Source organism: Hoplias malabaricus, chromosome 4, assembly GCF_029633855.1.
Source record: "Hoplias malabaricus isolate fHopMal1 chromosome 4, fHopMal1.hap1, whole genome shotgun sequence".
Taxonomy (NCBI): Eukaryota; Metazoa; Chordata; class Actinopteri; order Characiformes; family Erythrinidae; genus Hoplias; species Hoplias malabaricus.
Genome location: NC_089803.1, coordinates 25911873 through 25935399, shown reverse-complemented (window position 1 = coordinate 25935399; position 23527 = coordinate 25911873). Strand labels below are relative to the sequence as shown.

Below are 23527 nucleotides of genomic sequence, written 5' to 3'. Positions count from 1 at the left end.
ATACTAGATGATCTACCACCAAAGAACAAAGAAGACCAATAACATTTTGTTGCTTTCAAGAATTACAATTACTTATTTATTCAATGCAACAAGTTAAAGCATATGAAGTTTAAAGCCCCAGGGAACCCATTTTTAAATTTTGTGTTTTTATGTATAATTTTAAACTTGGGTGTTCTGTGAAACATTCAGCAAAGTTTAAATAAAAAATACAAAAGCATAAATATGATAAATCTCTCCTCAAATGTAGAATGGGCAGTCCTAAAGTGGGTAATGTTTATGTCAGTATTACCCTGACCAATCACAAGGCTACCATAGCCATGCCTCCTCTCGGAGTCAAAGAGACGGATGAGCTAACGCTTAAGAGCCATTAGTAAACGAGCTAAACAGCTACTCGCCAAGCTCTGGGGTATGGGAGTGAAAGACATAAACAGAGCAAACGGAATGCAAAACAATACAGACTGAACCTGAATGGATTAAGTCTGAGTACAGCAGAGATAGCAGCAGCACTCGGTAGGCATGTTTAATGGGGTATCAGAGGAGATATCAGATGCACTTGGCTGGAGCGCAGAGCAGAATAACAGCAGGGATGGCAGACCCACTCGGTTGGCAGTACAGTGCAGATAGCGGGCACTGGGCTGGTGTGAACAGCAAAGTAGCAGCGCGGATAAAAGCCACACTCGGTCGGCAGTACAGCAGAGTAGCAGCAGGTGAAAGTACAATTTGGAGACACTCTAGAAGATATCCAGTTTGTACAATTATGTTAACATATATATATATATATATATATATATATATATATATATAATCACACAAAACCACACCACAGACAAATAAATGACAATAGACGCCCATAGATTCATACATGAACTGCTGTATAATGCCAATTTTACCCACCTGTGTCATTTTATTGTGTAATGTTATCTTGTGTAAAATGACAACTGAGGCATTTATATTTAAAATCTGCTGAAAGTTTCACATAACATCCAAGTTTAAAATTATACAAAACAGCACAAAATTTAAAAATGGGTTCCCTGGGGCTTAAAGGGGCTGTGCGCAGCTGTATGGAGTTTTATAAACACACTGACGCCACAAAATGTCTCCACACCACTTCTCTTTACAATATTTCAGTCAAAGACACACACTCACATGAAATAAGATAAATTCAGCAGTCCTCCTCTCTCTGTGAGATATAATACATGTGTAAAGTTGCTGAGTTCTGAGCGGTCCTGCTGAGCTTGTGAACTAACCAACGCCAAGCCGCGGCTCTGGCCAACGCTCATGTTGTTGTGCCAAACACAGCCCCAGGAACACACACAAACAGAGCGTGTTCCTGTCTTATTTCCTATTATTTAGCCACGGTTTGCCCTGAAGAACCTACTGTTCTTTGGCTCCAACTGGGAACTAATATTTCTGGTTTGTGAGCCCGTTTTTGTCGATGGAAACGCCTTAACGGTTGAAAATTTAATTAATGAACTGGAATGTAAAATTTGGCTGAACTAATGAGAAGTCACTGAATTCTGTGTCCGCCGAGTTCTGATCCTAGAGGGTGCTACTTTATAGTGTTGGCGTAGGAGGTCACAATTTCTGAGAGGTGCTGTTAGAATTTGTGACCCCCACTGAATCTCCATATAAACCTTATAAACATTCATGTTTAAGTACATTTATGTAATTAATATTCAGTGGGGTAACAATTGTGACTGCAGCTGTCAGAAATCGTGACCCCTATGCTGGACATGAAGCAGCGCCCTCTAGGGTCACAAGTTGTAAACGCTGCAGAGCCAGAAATCCATAGGGAGGAGTTGGATGGGATCCAGCTCCTCCCTCTTTATGCTTTCAATGGAAAAACTAAAACTAGCTCCTCCCAGTACAACCTAACCCTTACCTTATATTATAACCTCTCATGAAGGAGCTGGATGGGATCCGACTCCACCCAGTGGACTTCTGGTTCTGCAGTGAGGAGTACCTGAACTAACAACGGTGTAGTAGCGCCACCTTAAATTCTCTTTGTGAAATATGACTGAACTAACTGTTCCTACTCGCACATGGGCCTTTCAACATTAGGAGTCAGTCAGTAAGCGAAAATGCCTCTTCTAGGCCGGTCCGGCAAATATACACAAATATACAATTCATGTCAAAAGTTATGAAATCCATACACTAAGAGTTCAATGTTTCTGCTATGTAGTTAATAAAAAAAGCACAGATATGACACTCCAGATTGACTCCAGTAATTTAACTCAGGTGTTTTGGGAATAAGTCATGGCATCACGCTGTAATTTAAAATTTTAAAACAAATGCAAGCACAAGTCTAAAAATGCAAATTAGCCTGTGGTCGAAAAGTTACAGACTATAGCAAGCTGTGAAAAATGACAATAAGTGTTGGCTAAATGAAAGATAACATTCCCCCAACAAGGGAATCATCTACTGAAACGAAGGAAAAATATGTAAATATCCCTCAATCCTCAATTCAACCGAATGTGGCAAAAGATGTTTGTTGTTCCTATTCAGCGGTGTCTAAAATTTGGTGCAAGTATAAACATAGTGAAAATGTTATAAAAGCAAAACATATGGGTAGATCAAGAAAGTCATCAAAGTAAACATAGAAAACCAAATCAATATGCCTTGGAAATTAAACACACACAATAAAACACATTTAAAGAGAAAGCAGAAACAGGACTTAGTACAGAACTGTAAGATAGACACTGAATACGATTTACATGTAAAAATCATGTAATATCTCCACTCATGTTCTATGTCAGGTAAAGAAACAGCACAGGTGACATTCATTACCACAGGAGTAAATGCACTAATGTACATGGAAATATTGGACGTGTTGCTCATTCTTTTGAAAATAGGATGAGAGGATGAGGACAAAAAGCTTTTCTTCAACTCAGTGGCATGGCTAATAAAGAGCTCAGATCTTCATCTGACTAAACTTTCCTGGTGGGAGGAAAATAATGGTCCATGACACGGCTCCATCCTGTAAAGCTGAACAGCCAGCCATTTATTTAAAAATAGGGGAACCAGCCCTGTTTTGAATATTGCTTTTAATTAGTGGAGTTCATGCCTCAGAGAATTCAAGCCCATGGAGGAACAACAAAGTATTTTATTTTAGTTATTTTTTATTATTATTATTATTATTATCATTTTGTTATTATTATTATTTTATGATTCTGTTATATACCTCCACCAGATGTCACTGTGGTGCAGATCAATAATACAGGATATTATGATATTTACAAGATACAAATTAATTAATACTCTGAAATTAGAGAAAGCAATAAAGTTTATTGCAAAATCATTTTATTTGGCTGAAAATCTGCAGTCCCAAATGACTTACAGCTGTATGCAAATGTCTGACTAAACATAACAAAGTTGCAATTGCTTTTGTACAGGCCGTATTTTATAAATATTTTTTCAGTTGATTTTCAAGCAATGAAAATCGCTGGTTAGTCTATTATATTAATTTTAACTCATTATTACAAGGTGTGGTGTGTCTTGCCTGTAGGTCAAACACGTGGAAAGCAGTTAGATGTATTAGTGCAGCTGCAGACAAATATTTTCATATACTGCTTGATAACTTTGGGGCTGTTATATGATGCTGTATAACAACATATGTGCCGGTTATTATGCAGTTTTTGTTTATGAATCTAATGCTGTTGATACACAGTTCATCATGCGCCACCAGGCTTTCTATGCCATAAATACCCCGGATAAATGGACTATAACCATCTGACAAAAGCCTGTGGGTCATGAGGCCTGCCTTCCTAGATTGGGAACTCATGAACCTGAGGATTTGAATGTGATTCAAGAAGTCAAGAGCCTGGCTCCATCTGATAGTTTTGTTATTGTGCCCATGAGCAATTTACTTGGTCACAGTTATGTCAGAGAAAGCTGATGTTGTGTCTTACATGGCTTTGAAGTACTTTTTAGGGACACTCAGGCAAAAATGTAATACTGGAGTGTAATACTACATCTGCTGTAGATTAATCTATGCAACCCCTGCAAAGAGCGGCACGGTGGTGCAGTGGATTGTGTTGCAGTCACTCAGCTCCAGGGACCTGGAGGTTGTGAGTTCAAGTACTGCTCCGGGTGACTGTCTGTGAGGAGTGTGGTGTGTTCTCCCTGTGTCTGCGTGGGTTTCCTCCGGGTGCTTCGGTTTCCTCCCACAGTCCACACGTTGGTAGGTGAATGACTGGCTAAGCGGCCACAGAAAATGAATGAATGATAAATATATGTGTGTGTTGTAGTGTGTATTGCGGTATAGTATATAGTATGTATTGCAGTGGTACGAGAAGATCAGTCTGTGCCCACTCACTCCCCACTCTATTATTAGACACACGTATCTTGTTTTTTCCATTGTCCTTAGCTATGAATTCTTGATGCTTGGAATAGATGCTTACAACTTGTTTAGGGTATCATTTATTCTTCAGATTCTGAGATGTGGAAATGTATTCATGAGCTAAAACGCATGTGTTGCCTCAGAGGCCGACTCTTTAGATAAGGTAAGCCGAGGTAAGCGCTGAGGGTGTGCCTCATGGGTGCGTTAAGGAGAAGCAAGTGTACGGTGCATAAATTACATGGAAAACACGTGACGTCAGGCACTAGGAGGTCCCTACTCTGTTTAGTCCTCCACTTTCATTCATACGCAGCGGTCAAAACTCATAAGCTCACCCACCAGCCCACGGCGAGCCTCCAGAGGAGACGGACAGGTAAGATACACTGCGGGCTTTACTGACGGGCTGCAGTGCAGTGTGTGTGGGTGCCGGTGTGTGCTTGGTGGGGGAGGGGGGTGTGTGTTGAGGTGGTTCGTTCACCGGTAAGTAGGTTAAAGTGCACGAGTAAGGAAAAGCACTATTTTAATCGTTACAATAAGAGCATGCGTCGCCTGTAGATACTGCACGGGTTCAAACGCGTCTTTATATAAAACAAGTTAGTAGTAGGTCTAGCTCTTTACAATGTTCGTTTGTCTTTCTTTTTTCATTCAACATATTTTGCTATAATATTAGTCTTTGCCGTGGCACTAAGGCTCAGTGTACTGTGTAATATAAACCCTTTAACACGTGTTTTGCCAACACGGTTACGAGCTCTCAGCGGGGTCAGTAGGTGCCCGGTGAATGCAGGGCATGTGTCCAAGGACGTGGGTTTACGATTAGATACGAAAGTCACTTATTATTATTCATATAGCGGTGAACCTACTCACAGGAGTGTGTATGTTGTGTTTGAATCCAACACTCTTAGTGCAGACAGCACTGGGAATGAGAAACACGGATCGGTGGCTTTGATTTCATTCAGTATCCTCATTTAACCCGGGTTTTCCACTGGATCCTGTGCCGAATGATTGTAGCCTGTTTACCGTGGGGAATCCAGGTCAAACGGAATAGGACGTTAGACAGAGGTGTAAGTGATAATCTGTAACAAGACCACCTTCTGTACTTGATGCCTTTCCTAATGCAAACCTGTTGTAAATAAGACCACATCCGTGAGGTAAACAGAATGTGTAGTAGTGGGTATTATCGTAAATTTGCATAACGTGAACATCATTTTTTGGATGTATTATTATCAGTTCTGAGGTCGCTTAAAGAACATAATGAAGTGCATTACCGCACTTTTTTTTCCACACAAACACACACATGTCCTGTGCTACAGCGCTGCGACCTTTCCCCCAGTTTCCAGTAGCAGCGGAGAATCATGTGATCAGGGAGCAGAGCTGGGGGATGGGGAGATGAAGGGCAAAACCTGAGCTTTTGACATCTTAGCATGTCCTTCATACGACTTTTAACGTCTTAACATTTTCTTCATACGACTTTTGACGTCTTACATAAATGTCCGGTGTTCAGGAACCTTTACATTTGACAAAGTGTTGTGAAAGTGGTTTTTCTATGATGCCTAGTTTTTAATCTTACTGATTTCAGTTTAAGCAAAATTATTCTTAGAACGTTGTAAAACAATGTATCGGGCGTGGAGTCATAATTTTCTCTTATAACAGTAAGCTTTTGGTAGGGTAACCAGATCTGAGATGGTGGAGGGACGACTACTGACGTGCAGACTGACCAATTAAATGTTTACAGAGAATGTCATCGACCAATAACGGTAGCTCTACAGTCAGACCGTCCAATCAGAAGATTTTAGGCTATTTCACCACGCCCCCTTCTTACTCAAGCGAACCAATCGGAGTAGGGGAGGGCGGGACTAGTTGTGAACGAAACGCTTCTCGAAGTTCTATGTAAGCTCTAGAAAAACACAATCCCGGACGTATGTGAAATTCCGCCCGGACATTTTTTTAGTCTAAAAAAGAGGACATGTCCGGGAAAGAGAGGACGTCTGGTCACCCTACTTTTAGAGTCAGTGATCACTGTGTGATCTCTATTGACCCAGCTGTGTGAATTATAATTTGGCAAGTTTCTGTAGTACTGCCAAGTTCAATGAACTGTTAACATTTGAATGATTTTGGTTTAAAGACATTATAGAATTCCTCTATGATTACTCTTTATGGTCAGGGCTGAAATATCACTTCACACTCAAGACAACCAGGTTTGGTGGCAGTTTAACTAATCCTCACATATTTAGTGCAAGCTGATCATTTTTGAAGAATGGCACAGTGTCTTGTATTGGCTCTGTAACTGAGCAGAGTATTTAATGCCTTCATGATTATAAACAAACTATATAAATAATACCGACCTTTCCTGCCTTTCAGTGACACATTTTCTTATCACTTATGCTCTTATCACCATATGTAAACAATAAACAAGCATTAAAAACCTAGACTCCTGATTGGCTGTCTAAATGATTTCTAAGAAATATGTTATTAATGTCATTGTATTTTATACCCAGGGGTGCCTATGAGGTGAAAGAGTACAATGTCAGCTTTAATTTGAGGATGTTTAAAAATGTATGGGCTATCAGTACGGAGTCAGCTGTATTAATGAAGTACAGCCATTGCTATATTTATTTTCCAGGACTGAAAATTTGTTAAAATTTTAAAGATAGACTAATACTAAAAAACTATCAAAAAACTGTAACTTTTACTAAGTATTGTAATCATACACATGTCCTATAATATTGCTACAGTAGATGTGACTGTTTAAAGGCTAGGAAGAATGTGTATGTGTTGAAATGCTGAAAGTGAAAGAAACATTAAATACTTTGGGATGTATATTTTTTTGACAGGTACATGTTGTTCTTCAGATCATCAAAGAAGAACAACAAAATTAATGCTAAAAAGAAGTAGCTGTATTGCTGACTACCTCTTTCACTTTAGAGTATATATGAAAAATATATATTTTGTCTGACACCTGAACAAAGAGTATAATGCTTGGGTGTCTTTATTACTTACGTTTAACAGGTTAACAGTCAGGACTTGAAGAGCAATCTCATGTAGCACGCTGGTTCTTGTAGTAAATGAAAACTGATCAACAAATAAAGATAAATAATATATAAAATAATGATACATGTAAATGGTTTACATAAATTACACAATGCTAAATGCTTTTGACAACAAAGGAAGCAAAGTTAACATAACCCTCTCTTATTATTTGATGTGACATATGTTGTCTGACGAGTTTAGAGATATGCACCCTGTCTCCGTTTATATGTGACACCTGCAGTGACTGAGGTTTTTATGACAAAGTTATCTTGAAAGAGCCTGACTTTGCTTTCTGTGTAGTATACATGTGTTTTTAGCGAAATGTAATTAACAACCTGAAGATATTTTGAAGAAAATAAAGCTCTATAAGTCGTGTTGATTCTGCTTTGTGTTGAACATCATAACTTGTTTGATGATGGCTACTCCCGGTTCACTCAGGTCATGTTGACTGCTAGGTGTTACTAGGTGCAAATGTCACTTAATACTCATACACAATGCTTTGTTTATAGATAGATAGCACCTACACATTACTTTTATGAAAATGGATCAAAGGTTAAGGGGAAAATCAGGTCACATGTTGTGGAATTATTACCTTGTTATGTCATATTTTGTTATGACTGAATTGTAGTAGATGTTAGCTGGCTGCAGGAGTGGAAAATTTATCTGCAAATAAAAGTATAGTCAAGAAATCTGACTGAATTAAATAATAAATAAATAGCAACAGACTACATGCTAAAAAAATTAGTATTGTTATAATATATATATATATATTATATTAGTGTTATATATATATATATATATATATATATATATATATATATATGTTATAACACTTCTTCAGATACCTACAAGTGTATATTAATAATTTTTTTCCTATAGTTTTACCATATACCATATACATTATATATCTGTTTTTGTGTTGTAACATGTCATACATGGTATGGTGGCACAACAGGTAGTGTTGCTGTTACAGAGATCCAGGGTAATGGGTCTGTGGGTTCAAACCACATGTCGGGTCACTATGGCTGTGTCTTTGTGGGTTTCCTATGTCCCACAGTTCAAAAACACTACGTTGGTAGGTGAACTGGCTGTGCAAAACTGTCCCTAGGTGTGAGTGAATGTGGGATGCCCCAGGATGGACTGGCGCTCTGCCTTGCGCCAGTGATTCCATGTAGGATCTGGACACACTGCAGACATGAACAAGATAACAAGTTATAGACAATTAATGAATTAATGTTTTTTTGCCTTCAGTGAGAGTTTGAAGGCAGTATGGCCGAAGCTCACCAGGCGGTGGCCTTCCAGTTCACCGTCACTCCAGATGGCATCGACCTGCAGCTGTGCCATGAAGCCCTGCGGCAGATTTACCTCTCTGGCCTGCACTCCTGGAAGAAGAGGTTCACTAGGTTCAAGGTACTTGGAATTTCCTTTGTTATCCTGGCAATGATTTATTAGGGCACTGTATCAAAGGTCATATATTTATTACTTTGTGTATTGCTTTATATGATTTCGTAGGAGTAGCACAATTTTGCTAGTAGTTGAATTGTACCCATTTAATCAACTGATAAGATATTGTTAACTTTAATAATTTGTATTTATAGTGTATAGCTTATGATATACATCTGATAATAATATGATGGCATTACTGATGGCCTCTTTCTGTATTTCTGCAGAATGGTGTCATGACTGGAGTATATCCTGGGAGTCCTTCTGGACTGATATTTGTTGCTGGGGGTTATATGACATATGCAAAATATGCCAAAATAGACCCATCGTTAGGACTCTTCACAAAAATAGCCACTCACATACCAATAAGGTAAATGACTGACAGCTTTCAGGATTCATTAGCCATGCGTAACAAGGAAAAGGACAGACATGATCTGCTAATGTACAGAATGTTCAGATAAAGAAGCCAAGCCTGTTCCACCTTGAAAAATGTTGCTTTGTGACTAAAGAATGAACCTCAAGGGCTCTTCCTGTTAATAAATCTTGTTAATTGAATGTTTGAGGAAGTGAGATAAACTGGAGGGAATCACAAAAAAGATTTTATGATAAATGGAAAAAGACATTCCCAATAAATAAATCAATAAATATAATTCTGCTGATGCCACATTGTGATTAATTTTGCTTCTGTGCAGTAAGTACATAACAGAGGATGGTCAGCGTATTGTTGGTGGAGTGCTGATAGGTACAGGACTGTGGGTCACCATCATCTTCTTCATGCGGAATGTGCTTAAATCTCTGTTGTCTTGGCATGGCTGGATGTACAATCGCCATGGGACTGTGTCTATAGGCACCAAAGCCTGGCTGGTGAGTTCAAACCATGTTAAATCTAATCTTGACCATTTAAAGAATTTTAAAATTACAGCTTTTTGTGGAAACCCTTTCCTACTTAACTTGATTTTTATGGTTAATATTAGTTGGTGTGATTGGCTAACTTGTTCCTGCATCTGTATAAAGGCAGCACCACACTGCATACATGTGTGTTGTTTTTGTGCTTAAAGTATGAAAAAAATAATAATTTTTGGCTTTGTAATACTGTATAATGTGTCTTTAAGGGGTTAGTTAATACTCTGTGGTATCATTTTACAGATTGGTAATAATTGGGTGATATTATGGCAATTTACATGTAACAACGTTTTGCTTGTGGCAGCAGGATAAGCGGTTATAGCCAATGAATGAATTAATGAATGGCAATGGCTTGTAATATTAGGGTTATTACCCCAAAACTATGAAGTAGTTATGTAGTAGAAAACAATTCTGTAAAGTACTCATTCATTTGCTTCGTCTTGGTTCCTGACCTAATATGTCTGTAAATGTTTATGTGAAGTATGACATACAGACAGTTACTCCATTTCACATCTGCTAATAACATCAGTTATTAATGCATTACGTGAGCAGTCATCAGCTCCTGCTGTTCCGTGCTCTTTCATTGCAGGGGTTTAAGCCCTAATTATCAGTTCTTGATGTTTTGTATTCATCCAAACTGGAATTTGAACCTATGTCTTTGGCTTACAAGGAAGTTGCTTTACCCACTCATTTAATAACATGATATGAGATACAATAACCAAGAAGGAAGATGGAAAGAAGTGATAATTTCTAAGTATTTTACAGCTTTGTTTCCATGTAGGTTTCCATTGTAATTTTAATCTGCTAGTAAGACTACATTATACTGTAACTGACCATTTAAAACATTTAGACAAATATTTAAATTACTGAATCAATAATTTACTGCACCATCCCCATATAGTTTCCACAGACCTTGTGCTCAGTGTTTGCATAGTAACCCTAATATTACAAAATATTTTTTAACCAAGATGTGGTTACTGAATATGTTTAATAACAGGACACTGTTGTATAATATATTTTTTACGATAATATTCTTTATACCCGCTTCTGATCAATCTGTAAAATAAAATGCAACTGTTTTTGCCATCAATCAATCAATCTGATTTTAATAGTCATTTGTCTCAGGCAGGTGCTATGCTATATTTGTTCATGCTAACCAGTTTACAGCATGTTGTGTGTTCCCATTCCTTTGGTTTAATGCTTCAACCCACTATCTCTGCAGGTGCTGGTGAAATTGTTTTCTGGCCGTAAGCCAATGCTCTACAGTTTCCAAAACTCACTGCCTCGCTTACCTGTGCCCCCAGTGAAGGACACTATGCAAAGAGTGAGTTATAACTGTTTAATATAGTTAATATCTGTTTAATTTATCTATCTAATATCTATTTAATTAAAAAAATTATAAAATCATAAACAATTTTTAAAAAATATTATTTATTTATTTAGATAGATTTTGTGAGGTTTGAAACTTTAGAATCTTAATTTTAAGGGAATGTTTGCACTTTTTTCAGTGCTGTAAATCAACTATACAGACTAAATATAATATAAATTAAAGGTGGTTTTGGGTTTGGAAAGATGACTGTAGAAGTTTTACCACTGAGTATATGCCTTTTTTAACACCCTGTCTCGTGTTCTCTTGTTTGTCTAGTATCTTGAATCAGTGCGCCCTCTCATGGATGATGAGCACTTCAAACGTATGGAAGGCCTGGCAAAGGACTTTGAGAAGAATCTAGGCCCAAAACTCCAGTGGTACTTGAAGTTGAAGTCCTGGTGGGCTTCCAACTATGTAAGATGACATCATCTGCAAACTCAGACGCCTGTGCCATGTAGCGGTGCCATGTGTCTTTTTTCTTTTACAATTCTGCTTTTGATGTTTACAGGTCAGTGACTGGTGGGAAGAGTATATTTACCTGAGAGGACGTGGGCCAATCATGGTCAACAGCAACTACTATGCAATGGTAAAGCCCTCACTGGTTTGAATTGGTGTGAATAGGTATGTGCAGTCAGTGATACTGAGCTATTAAGACCATAGGCTCATATTATGTGTCCTATCAGTGGCATGAGTTCACATGATAGTGAGAGTCTGAGGACATCATGTGACCCAGAGCAGGAAAGAAAGGGAGGTTTTATCAGAAATCCTTAGTGCCTCTTTACAGCAGTTCTTACTCTGTTGTTTATGGGGAATTGCCAGCAAGATGTAATTAAACCTGTTTCAGCTCATCATAAAGCAATACAATATCAGTAATTAATTTAGACTTATTTTAGGGTTACTTACGTAATGCATTCAGTTTTGCATGGACACTTTATATATTCTCCATAAAGAAGCATGAAATGAAAAGACAATGAAATGTAACTTGGGCTGTGGAATGAGTTTGAATGGAGTTAGTTATTCAGAAATAATCTTTGGGTGAATGCATTTGAATCCTCATGGAATTGTTTTAAATATCTAATGTTAATCCTTCCACAATTAGAAGCTATTACTGCAACATATGGGCACATACCTAATAATGCTCTTAATTAAAGAAAAAATAATAAAATAATAGTAACAAAGTTAGAAAAGAAATATGGCAAGAGATAAGTCTTGAAATACTTAACAAATGCGCAAAAGTTAATCCACAAATTAAACACAAGGCACAGATATGTTTCACTATTCACAAATGAATACGTCCCAATCTGTGTCCCACAGTCTGCAGTTTGTACAAATACAGTTACGTTTATAAACAAAAGTTTTCGGGTTTTCATATTTGTGTTTAATTTGTGGATTAACATTTACGCAATTGCCAAGTATTTTGAGACTAATCTCTCTCCACAGAGAACAGTTAGATATCCACATATTTTTAGACATACAAAGTACTTTGAGTGCTATTATTTACCTTTTAAAAAATGTATTTATTTGACACCTCTAGGATTTCCTGTATGTTTTCCCTACTCATCTGCAAGCTGCCAGGGCAGGGAATGCCATCCATTCCATCATGATGTACAGAAGGAAACTGGACCGTGCTCAGATCAAACCTGTAAGCCTTGCACATATCATCACACATACAATCTCTTTTCATTCTACTTCAACAAAGACGTTTTTACATATACACATGTTACTAAGTTTTCTGCCATACCTTATAAGCTTGTTATTAAGGCTCAGAAAGCTGGTTCATGTCATATATTTTTAAAAATATATACATTACTGTCTGTGCTTAAAGTACCAAAAAAAATAATCTGACAGGGAGATGAGTGTGAAGTAAAGTCCACTTATACCACTAATTAAGTCAGACATCTGCATTAACACATTCTGAAATAAATTTGAATTTTTTCCTTCTCCTGTAAAGTTACAATTTTGAGAGATACAATTTTGAGAGATGTTTTTTACAGGACAGCCACAATATTTAATTAAGTTGTCTTTCTTTATTTGATTACTCAATATATGAACTAAGGTGATATTAGTAGCCCATATAAGTAACAAAGTTATGAGAGTATGGACCCATTTAAATGCATTTTAAGAGGTATATAGATGATCATGTTTACTTTCTCAGAAAAAAAAGTACTATACAGATACATTATTGCCAATAAACATATAAATAAAGCAAACAGTATAACTGTACTATTAAAGGTACAACAATTCTGGCCCCTAAAGGTGCATTACATCCTCTTCTCCAGAAGATGAAGTGAATATTTGTCATCTTTAATTAAAGAACTGTATAAAATAAAAGAACATAATATAAGTCGGTGGCACAGTGGCACAGCAGGTAGTGTCGCATTCACACAGCTCCAGGGACCTGGAGGTTGTTGGTTCAAGTCTTGCTCCGGGTGACTGCCTGTGAGGAGTTTGGTGTGTTCTCCCTGTGTCTGCGTGGGTTTCCTCAGGGTGCTCCGGTTTTCTTTCCATGCTCCAAAAACACTCATTGGTAGGTGGATTGATGACTCAAAGGTGTCCATAGGTGTGAGTGAATGTGTGAGTGTGTCGCCCTTTGAAGGACAGGCACCCCCTCCAGGGTGTGTTCTTGCGCTCAGTGATTCCGGGTAGGCTTCGGACCCACCGCGACCCTAAACTGGATAAGCGGTTACAGACAATGAATGAATGAATATAGTCCTGGAGATACAATGATGTATATGAAATTAACAACAATTTGTATAGAATATGGTACAGTTATGTTCCCTGATTAAAGGTATGGAATATGTACTTTTGGGGGTACCACTACAGTGTCAAAAAGAGGTACACTGTCAGACAAATTGTCACTGGTGGTACGTTTTTCTGTCACTGTGGTACATATTCAGTATCCTTAATTTTGGAAAATGGTTGTACCTTAATCTACTGTAATTGTAGATTTTAAACTTGATTTCATACATACCATTTCATAGCCAGGATATAATGTTCTTTTATTTTACACTGTCCTATAACGAAAGATTATAAATTATTCATTCAAATTATTCTGAAGAAGAGAATGTAATGCTTTAGGCAACACAACCGGACTGAAGTATTTCTACATCAAACCCACATATGTATTTTCCTATTTATTTACATGTAGACTTGATCTTGTTTAGTGTCTGGCTTTCTTTCTTGGATATATGCACTGGCATGTTTGTGCTTAGGCAGATTCTACTGATATAGAAAATGTGAAGACTAATGATTAGACATAGTGTATGTTTATAAAAAAGCATGTGTTTTGTCATTCTTTTTCTAAATCTATTTCTCCATTTCACTTTTCCTTCTCATCTCTCTTTCTCTCTGCTGCTATTCTCTCTCTCTCTCTCTCTCTCTCTCTCTCTCTCTCTCTCTCTCTGTCTTCTAACACTTTACCTATTTGCGTGTTCAGTAAAAAAATCCCTCCTTAACAGTGCTGTGTTTTGTCCCCCGCTTTCGGACGGTGCTGTGTTAAATAAGGTTTACTTGCTGGAGAACAGAGTGCCGCTGTGTTCGGCACAATGGGAGCGTATGTTTAACACTTCCCGTATCCCAGGGCTGGAGTCAGGTAAGAGAGAGAGCGAGTAGGCGCACTCTGCGCCCTAATGGGTTAACCCATGGCATGCAGTCTCACATCACCTGCAAATTTAAACTTACTGTCACACATTAATCTTAAAAGTATACAATGCTTTCAACGTAATCTCAGTCTATCATCTTTGTAGCATGTGACCCTCTACCATGAACAGTAATCTCAGTGGGTTTCCCTATAATGAATAAAATAACAGACTACTCAATTAGAGGATTTTGGGTGTGAGATCTACAAAGGGGGTGGTCTTATTAAAGTAAATGTTTAACTAGATTTACTCAAGTGTGTAAAACTGATTACATGATCACCACTGGCCTCACAAAGCAACAACATTTGTAAATGGATTGATTTTGGAACACAGTCATTCTCATGCATTTCCCTGTATATAGTAAAAGAACAGAATATCCGTTGACATGAAAAACAAAACTGTAAAAATAAGCAGGTGCTGAAATCATAGTCTAATTCAAGGAAACTTATCAATAGAAAACTTCCTTGTGTTTTGATGCTGGATCGCAGAGGTTCTCATGGTTGTCAAATGTTCTTACAATAGGACATCTGACAGCACATTACTACATAGGTGGCAGATGGACATTACGTTAAAAGCCACTGGGCTATTCCTTTAAGTGCAGTAAGTTATGCTCAATTTGAACATTTCAACATTTTAAATTCAAGCTTTCAAATCCATTTGATTATTGTTTTATCAGAAATGCTGAACTTTTTTTAAAACTAGTGTTTTTCTTTATTGCACTGGTGATTTGAGGCTCCATCTCCATGGTCCCGAATGACCTTCTCACTCGTTTCCACTCCACATCTCGTGAACGTCTCTGACTCCGATCTCTTCATCCATTTTAGTCATCCCTTTTGATTTCATCATGCTCTTCCTCCGCTCTAGGTTTCCCTGAGGGGTTGGTATTTGGGATTCCTGTTATCTCTTAGTGTCTGACTCTCCCTCTTGCTTTACAGCTCATGGTTCTAAACACTATTCCCATGTGCTCATCCCAGTATGAGCGTATGTTCAACACAAGTCGAGTCCCAGGTGTAGAAACAGGTAGAGCTCTCTCCTGTCCTCTGCTTCTGCACTTTAATCTCTGAATTCCAGATTAATCTGCTGTTCATTCATTAGACATCAGACAGTGCATGTGGGTGGAGATTAAAATGCATGGTTTTGCAGAGGTGTGAGCTTTATGTGGTTTAACCCCAGTGTATTTGTCCATTCTACTCTTGGAGGATTTTTCTATAACTATTTAACTATTTAATAATAACGTAATCATATATTTAATTATTTAATGAGCCCTGCAGTTAAGTACTATTACATCAGATTTACACTTTGCATCAACAGATCAGGATTTTTCTATTTGTTTTGATGCCAAGTCAAAAATAACTAAAACTTGGCTTTGTCTCTTTCCAACAAACAAATGTTTTCACGGACAACTAAAAGGTCAGATTGAAAGTGTGTAATTCATATTTCCAGCAAATAAGTATGAATTTTAATGCACTGAAAAGCAGAAATATATATATGTAATATTACCATTTTATGAAAGCACTGGTTGCTGTGCCATGAAGTTTGAATAAATTCACATGAATATAAAGCCTTTTATCAGATGTTTTTATGTATTTATTTTGAGCATGTACATATATTTTCAATTAAATAAAATGTATATTTGCCCCAGCTATCACTAGATGTAGTTTCAAATATAATATGTAAGCTATCGTCTATGCATAGTATTAGGAAGTGTTAAAAAAATAAACAATGATTATTCATTAACAAAGCCTCCCTCCCATTTCCAACAAGAGCACTTGTTTGAACAGTAAAGGACAGTAAAATTCCCTCTAAAGGAAATAAACGGCCAGATAAATATATGGGTATTATCATGGGCGTAACTTTGAAATGTTCCTGGGACAAGAAAGCCGCCTTTGTATTGCATGGTTTAAAATATATTTTATTACCATTATTTTCTGCTTGTTATGATTAAGAAATTATACATTTAATTTCATGAAATACCAGTTTCCTACAGCTTGTAGAGGAAAAACTTTCATCCAAATGAAACAGAAATGCTAATAAATTTCTCCTCACAGATATAACACAGAGCTTCTCCAAGGGTACTGTGGATGAAATACCTTGGGATAATAATCACTATTAGAGACATGGGCTGACCAAATACACTGTTCCTCACTATTTTGTTCTTAGTACAAATTTCACACACCTTTTGGGCAGTAAGCTGTAATAAAACATATTTTCAGAATGCACTTTCCAAATTAGGTTTGGACAACATCAGCTATTTCAAAAAGTGGTGAGAACATGTCCCCTGCATCCCCAGAGTAAATTTACCATGTGTGTATAACAAAGTGGTGTGTAGAAAATAAGTATTTGGTCTTCAATCACCCATGTGTTCATTTCTCCTTTCACATTAAGAAACATTGCATGACTAATATAAGACTGAGATGTCTTTACATCTCAGTGACTGAATAATGCCAGTGGTAATGCTAATTTGAGCAAAGGTTTTGGACACATTGTCACTTCTAGGGATGCAGAATAATTTAGCTCCACCCTTTTTCTTTAATGGCTATTATTTTAAAGTTTCATTTCATACACAATTCATTCTCTGAGAATTCCTTATATGTCTCTGTGAGTAGACGTGATTCAGCACGTGAACGAAAGCAAGCACATCGTCGTGTACCATAAAGGACGGTTCTACAAAGTGTGGGTGTTTTATGATGGGCGGCTGCTGTACCCCAGGGAGATTGAGCAGCAGATGGAGAGGATTCTGGCAGACAAGTCTGAGCCACTGCCTGGAGAAGAGACTCTTGCTGCTCTTACTGCAGGAGACAGGTGAATAACTCTATAGAAAGTATAACATGAGATATTCACAGAAGGCTTAAAGCTTGTAAAGTTGTAAATTTGTTCAATCCCCGATTATTTACAGAGACACAAAACTATATTACTATTCAAAAGTTTGGAATCGCTTGCACATTAGAATTTTTTTGGTAATTTAAATAAAATATTCTAGTGTGTTCAGTTAACTGATTTCTTACTTATTCTCTATTTCAAGGGATTAGGAGAGGAAACGCTCATTAAATGATACATACAAACATAATTTAAAAAGTTGATTACATAATATGAAAGTGGCAGCTATTGAGTTGTTAATGAACAGAAAAAAAAAACAGATTTTTACTTATGTTTCAACAGAAGGGGAATATTTACACAGTAGTGCATTATACCATTCTGATGAAAATAAATTTTTTAAAGTTTTTCTTTCTCCTCACAGAGTGCCTTGGGCCAAGGCCCGTACCAAGTTCTTCAGTAAAGGGAAGAATAAGCAGTCACTGGATACAGTGGAAAAAGCTGCTTTCTTTGTGACTCTAGATGATACTGAACAACACTATGACCCTAATAACCCTGTCAAGTCCCTGGACAGCTATGCTAAGTCACTTCTTCATGGGAAGTGCTATGACAGGTCAGAATGACCACTGAAACTCATCATTTATTTGTGATTTTCTTTTTTTGTTTTCAGTTCAAATGATTTTAATTTACATAAATGGTGTTTGTATTTGGAGACAGGTTTCGCCATATATCATTTTAAATGTGTAACCTTTGTTTTCTTCTGTTCAGATGGTTTGATAAGTCCTTTAACCTGATTGTGTTTAAGAATGGAACTATGGGTCTGAATGCTGAGCACACCTGGGCCGATGCCCCAATCATTGGACACCTGTGGGAGGTGAATCTCTCACAATTACATATATGGAAAGTTTAAACATGTTATTTCACTAAACATCATTTGTAAAAATGTGAGATGTACTATACTTTCTTTCGGCCTGATGTCTTACACCTGTATTACACATCTGTATTGTACGTCTACTAACAAAGGCACAAATTTGATACACTTAGTGAAGAATGTAGAGTATAGTTATAACCCTTTTGAAACACAGCTAAAATAGAAATCATTGGGGTGTTGCTGAATTCTGTGAATCCGCATTTGGAATATATGGCTAAATAGCATTAATCAATTCATATGTAAAGACATACAGAGATAAACTCTTTCCAAGATTTCCTTAACACTTTTTCACATTTTATGCAAATAAACACTAGAACAGACGAGTCACCAAAAAATTCCTGGTTAAATTCTCTATCTTCTGTTAACCATATCTCAATCATACAGATATAGGTATTAGTTTACACAAACACATACTTTGGCCAGATGTGTTCATTAAAATATAAAAAAAAATGTTATCTGCTGACAGAGTTCAGCACAACTGCTTTGCTATGTTTGCTAAGTGGAGTGAGTTCTGATACAAGTCAGAATGATCAAGTATAGAATTCTGGTAGATATTAAGTTGCATATAGTTTAATGGCAAATATGTTTATTCTACAGCAAGTATTAGCCTTGGATCCTGTGATCCTGGGATATGCTGAAGATGGCCACTGCAAGGGCAAAATACACGAGAGTATGCCTGGACCACAGCGTCTACAGTGGGATATTCCAGAGGAGGTATACCATTTCTTCACTTCTATATCCCTTTTGTAATTAGCACTAAGATATTATACCTCCAAAAATTAGCAAACAATACTTATGAAGGTGACTGTGTATTATTTAAATTGTTTTTCTGTTAAATACAATTAAAATTAAACGACATGACCAATTTCTCCTTGAATATTTAAGGTTTGTAGTTGATATCTTCATTTCACTACAATTTTTACTTTAATCTTATATGGTACTGACCTGTCTAATCTTTAAGAATTTTATAGTAAGTTCTTTTTCTTTTTCTGTAGTGCCAGGCAGTGATCAGCAGCTCTCTAAAGGTGGCTAATGCCTTAGCAGATGACGTGGACTCCCACATTATTCCCTTCAGTAACTTTGGCAAAGGCCTGATCAAGAAGTGTAAGACAAGCCCAGATGCCTTCATCCAGCTCGCTCTGCAGCTTGCTCATTTCAGGGTAACGTTTACAGTACTGTGCAAATCGGAGGCACCCCAGATTATTATTATTATTTATAATAATGTATCTTCTTAGTAAATGTGCAGCTTTTTAAAGATTATATATAATGTAAAAAAATACAAAATTAACAGCACACTTGATTTAAAATAATGAAATATTTATTAACCTGTAAAACATTGGATGATAACCTCAGAAAATCCTGGACTACCAAGAAGATCATTTTGGACAGGGTCAAACAAACTCATTTACAGAATATCAGTATTTACTGTAATAATGCTTTTTGTTTTTAATTCTAATTTTAGTGTTTTTTATGGGTTTTTTAAACTCCTAAACTGTTAACATTCAGATAAATTGATTTTTGATATCTCATTTTCGCAGGTGCCTCTACATATACACTTATTTTGTTAGATCATTTTTTTTAAAGTTCACATTCCTTACCTGAAATGACCGTCTGTCCACTCTCCCCTACATCAGGACAAGGGTAAGTTCTGCCTGACCTACGAGGCGTCCATGACGCGGCTGTTCCGAGAGGGTCGCACTGAAACTGTTCGCTCATGCACCATCCAGTCCAGCGCATTCGTCAAAGCCATGATGGACAAAACTCAGACGGTAAGATCCACGGTTTTCAATAACTACAGCAGCCATTCACACCAGTGCCAAAATGCCACCATATAATTCAGATATATAATGTTAATTCCTGCACAAAATACTAACAGTATATGCTCATCCTTACAAAGTGGGACACAAGTGCGGGACAACTGAATTTATCTTTACTCTGATTAAACAGAACAGGTGTATGCTCTTAGCAATTCAAACTACACTCTGAATAAGCACTCTATGCTCACAAACAGAAACAAATTGCCTACACACAGAAAACTCTAATGATTTTTTTTCACTCTATGCTTTGTTCATATGCCTTGAATCCTTCTTCAGCAGAATTCAGCTTGGAAAGAGGATAAATTGAAATTGCTAATTGAAATAAAATAAAAATTTGACCACAGCGATAAATCATAATGTTATCTGTTTCTAATTCTCTCATTTCACATTCAGAGAGAGGAGAGACTGAGGCTGCTCAAGTTGGCCGCAGAGAGACACCAGGAGTTGTACAGATTGGCTATGACTGGAAAAGGCATTGACCGACACCTGTTCTGTCTCTATGTGGTGTCCCGGTACCTGGGAGTGGACTCACCCTTCCTTAAAGAGGTATGACATTTTTTCCTCCGGGATATATCCTATTTATTTTAATGCACAGTGAATTTACTATACCTCCATTTGTGTCTTTATTCCTCTCTCTCTTTTTCTCTCTCTCTCACTCTCACATTATTCATATTCATATTATTATTATTTGAAATGTTGGTCATGTACTTATAGTAATAGTCAAAAGGATATTATTGTTACATTGATTTATGTTATATATAACAATATGCAGTACAAAATATATATTATAATTTTGTCCAGATATATAAGTGGATTTACTGTGCTGCAGGTACTGTCAGAGCCCTGGAGGTTGTCCACCAGTCAAACTCCTCTGCAGCAGGTGGAACTCTTTAATCTGACCAAGAACCCACAGTATGTCACGAGTGGAGGTGGCTTTGGCCCGGTATGTATAAACAGATTTGGCAACAAAAACCTTGTACAAAGTAAAAGGCCAACTATAGTCTAGAACAGATTGAGGCATAGTTCTTGCTTGTAAAACGAGGCAGGAAGTTAGTCATAATCTGTAGCCTCAATTATTTAACTCACTAGTGTGGTTAAGTATTGGAGAGAGAGAGAGAGAGAGAGAGAGAGAGAGAGAGAGAGAGAGAGAGAGAGAGAGAATTGCCATTGGGTTAGTAAGGTTTAGTGCTGAATGCTTGTTTAAATGTAAAGACACAGGCTTAGTTACACGATTTGTGCAAAATCCCAGAAAACCTTTTGGCACCAAGTAGTGCTTACAACATCCACCTTCAACAGATGTCAGAAGAACAAGTCCACTCTTGCTTCAGATCTGGTGAAAATTGTGCATCCGTCCTTTGTGAGAAGAGAACTTACTGCTGTGGGTCAGAAGAGATGTGTAGCTTTCAAGACGGCTTTAATGAGAAAAGGAAATACACACACAAACAAATTGCAGAAAGTTTGCAAATCAAAAAAGAAACAGTTAATGCTCTTACAACAATGGACTGACCCCCAGAACGCAGACCTCTTTTTCTCAGAAATAAAACAAATGATGGGTGATGTCTGATATTGGACAGTAATGTACATGAGGTATTTTGGGATAAATATTACACATTACCACCTGTGTTTTTTTCCCTCATCTTAGGTAGCAGATGATGGTTATGGAGTGTCTTATATCATCCTTGGAGAGGACCTCATCAACTTCCATATATCTAGCAAACACTCCAGCCCTGAGACTGTGAGTACCATACGTTTACATTTACATGTATGTTTTGACAACCCTGGTAAATATATGTCTTACTGATTGCATAAGTAACTCTGACTTAATACTATGTACAGAGAACAGGCTTCAGTAAGATATTTTTGTGTATTTTGCATGATATACTGTTCCTGTAAATTTGCTGAGTGCATCATATTGGAAAAATGTGATTAAATTTTTTCACAGGCCTTATTCTGTGTGTTTTTACATTGTTTTTTTTTACATCTATTCACCACATAGAGTGTTTGTGCATTACATTGGGTAAAGTGTGTCTCCTCTAGAGTCTGTGTTGAATTCCAGCAGTGGGATCCACTATTCTGAATATGACTGTGTATACAAGTTATGTCACATAAAACGTTATGTGATTATTAAAGCCAGCATCCCATTTGTGTTTGTAGGACTCTCACCGTTTCGGCAGTCACATAAAGCAAGCCATGCTGGACATTCTGGACCTCTTCCAGTTGGATATGAAAGCCATCAAGTGATCTGTTTTCACTCTCTCCATTCACACAAAGGGGCTTCATTTCAGTGAAATGCTCAAAGGGTTTGTTACTCCTCCATAGACGTGTAAAGAGGCATGTACCTATATATTGAGGGTTTTTCACTTCTAAGAAACTGAATTAGTCTAATTGAAGCATGAAAAATGGATATATCCATGTACTGTTCATTCACATTGTTTTGAGTGTGTAAACTGGGAGAAACCTTTCAGTGGGTCTGTTTTATAACACATTGTCTCCATTTTCAGGTTTTGCATATTGTTTGTATTTTCATTGTTGACTTATTGAGCAGAATGGACATTAGAGTAACACATGAGGGACATAAGGATAACCCAGGGGGAAAAAAATCTCTGTTCTTTACTGTGCACATAAACCAAGTCTCCTCCGATAGCTGCTATAGCATGGCAATAGTTAAAATAAATATATTCATACTCAGGTTAATTAAAACTGCTGAAATAAAACTACAAAATATGTCACTTGACCAGGGGCCCCAACGTTTTTGCATATGTCAGTAGCACTGAGGCAGGAGAGCCACTAGAGGGAGCTATTAGAGAATTTACTCAATGCACTCCAAAGACTCCATTTCCTCACGTACTAGTGCACTGATGCAGTGGACATTTACTTGAAGGCAATTGTGAATGTTTTTGTATATTTCCCTCACTTGAAACTTCCTGTCAATGGGATGCACATTGTGGACAGTGGCAACTTCTGAAGCCTGTTTTTTCACTTAGATTTTTCCTCATAGCTTTTCCTCATAGCATAGCAATAACTTCAAACGGTTTCTTCAGAACAAATCAGTAAAGCAACACTGAGATTTCTGAGTAATTGAAGAGTACCTTAAATGGCATTTCTAAATTCTATTATTTTGTATTATTTTATTTTTTTCAAAGTAAAATGCATGGTGACTTGTGAATGGCAAAAATGTCTTTCTTCAGCAGTGAGCATTGCATGAACTGAGGGCAGGAGTTGATGGCATTCATCCATAACAATATTGTT

The 23527-nt window shown here is 37.2% G+C and overlaps 1 protein-coding gene across 2 annotated transcripts; it reads left to right on the top strand.

Moving 5' to 3' along the window:
• The first annotated feature begins 4605 nt into the window (after positions 1–4605).
• cpt1ab (carnitine palmitoyltransferase 1Ab (liver)) lies at positions 4606–23162 on the top strand. Of its 2 annotated transcripts, none has more exons than XM_066666988.1 (19): positions 4606–4709; positions 8615–8773; positions 9034–9176; positions 9499–9670; positions 10932–11033; positions 11355–11492; positions 11587–11664; positions 12613–12720; positions 15652–15736; positions 17323–17518; positions 17955–18143; positions 18299–18404; positions 19059–19175; positions 19457–19621; positions 20096–20230; positions 20672–20824; positions 21108–21221; positions 21921–22013; positions 22433–23162. In XM_066666988.1, exons 2-19 carry the CDS (start codon positions 8633–8635, stop codon positions 22517–22519), a joined length of 2322 nt encoding a protein of 773 aa, XP_066523085.1. In that variant the 5' UTR covers positions 4606–4709; positions 8615–8632; the 3' UTR covers positions 22520–23162. The 2 variants fall into 2 exon arrangements, with proteins under 2 accessions (XP_066523085.1, XP_066523084.1); XM_066666987.1 differs by lacking the exon at positions 15652–15736 and adding an exon at positions 14583–14670.
• The last annotated feature ends 365 nt before the right edge of the window (positions 23163–23527 follow it).

Excerpts from the sequence above, each read along its gene's own strand:
- cpt1ab (XM_066666987.1), top strand. The coding sequence starts at position 8,633 with ATGGCCGAAGCTCACCAGGCGGTGGCCTTCCAGTTCACCGTCACTCCA. Across the intron at positions 9,671-10,931 it reads TAGGCACCAAAGCCTGGCTG|GTGCTGGTGAAATTGTTTTC; the intron begins GTGAGTTCAAAC and ends CTATCTCTGCAG. Across the intron at positions 11,665-12,612 it reads ACAGCAACTACTATGCAATG|GATTTCCTGTATGTTTTCCC; the intron begins GTAAAGCCCTCA and ends TGACACCTCTAG.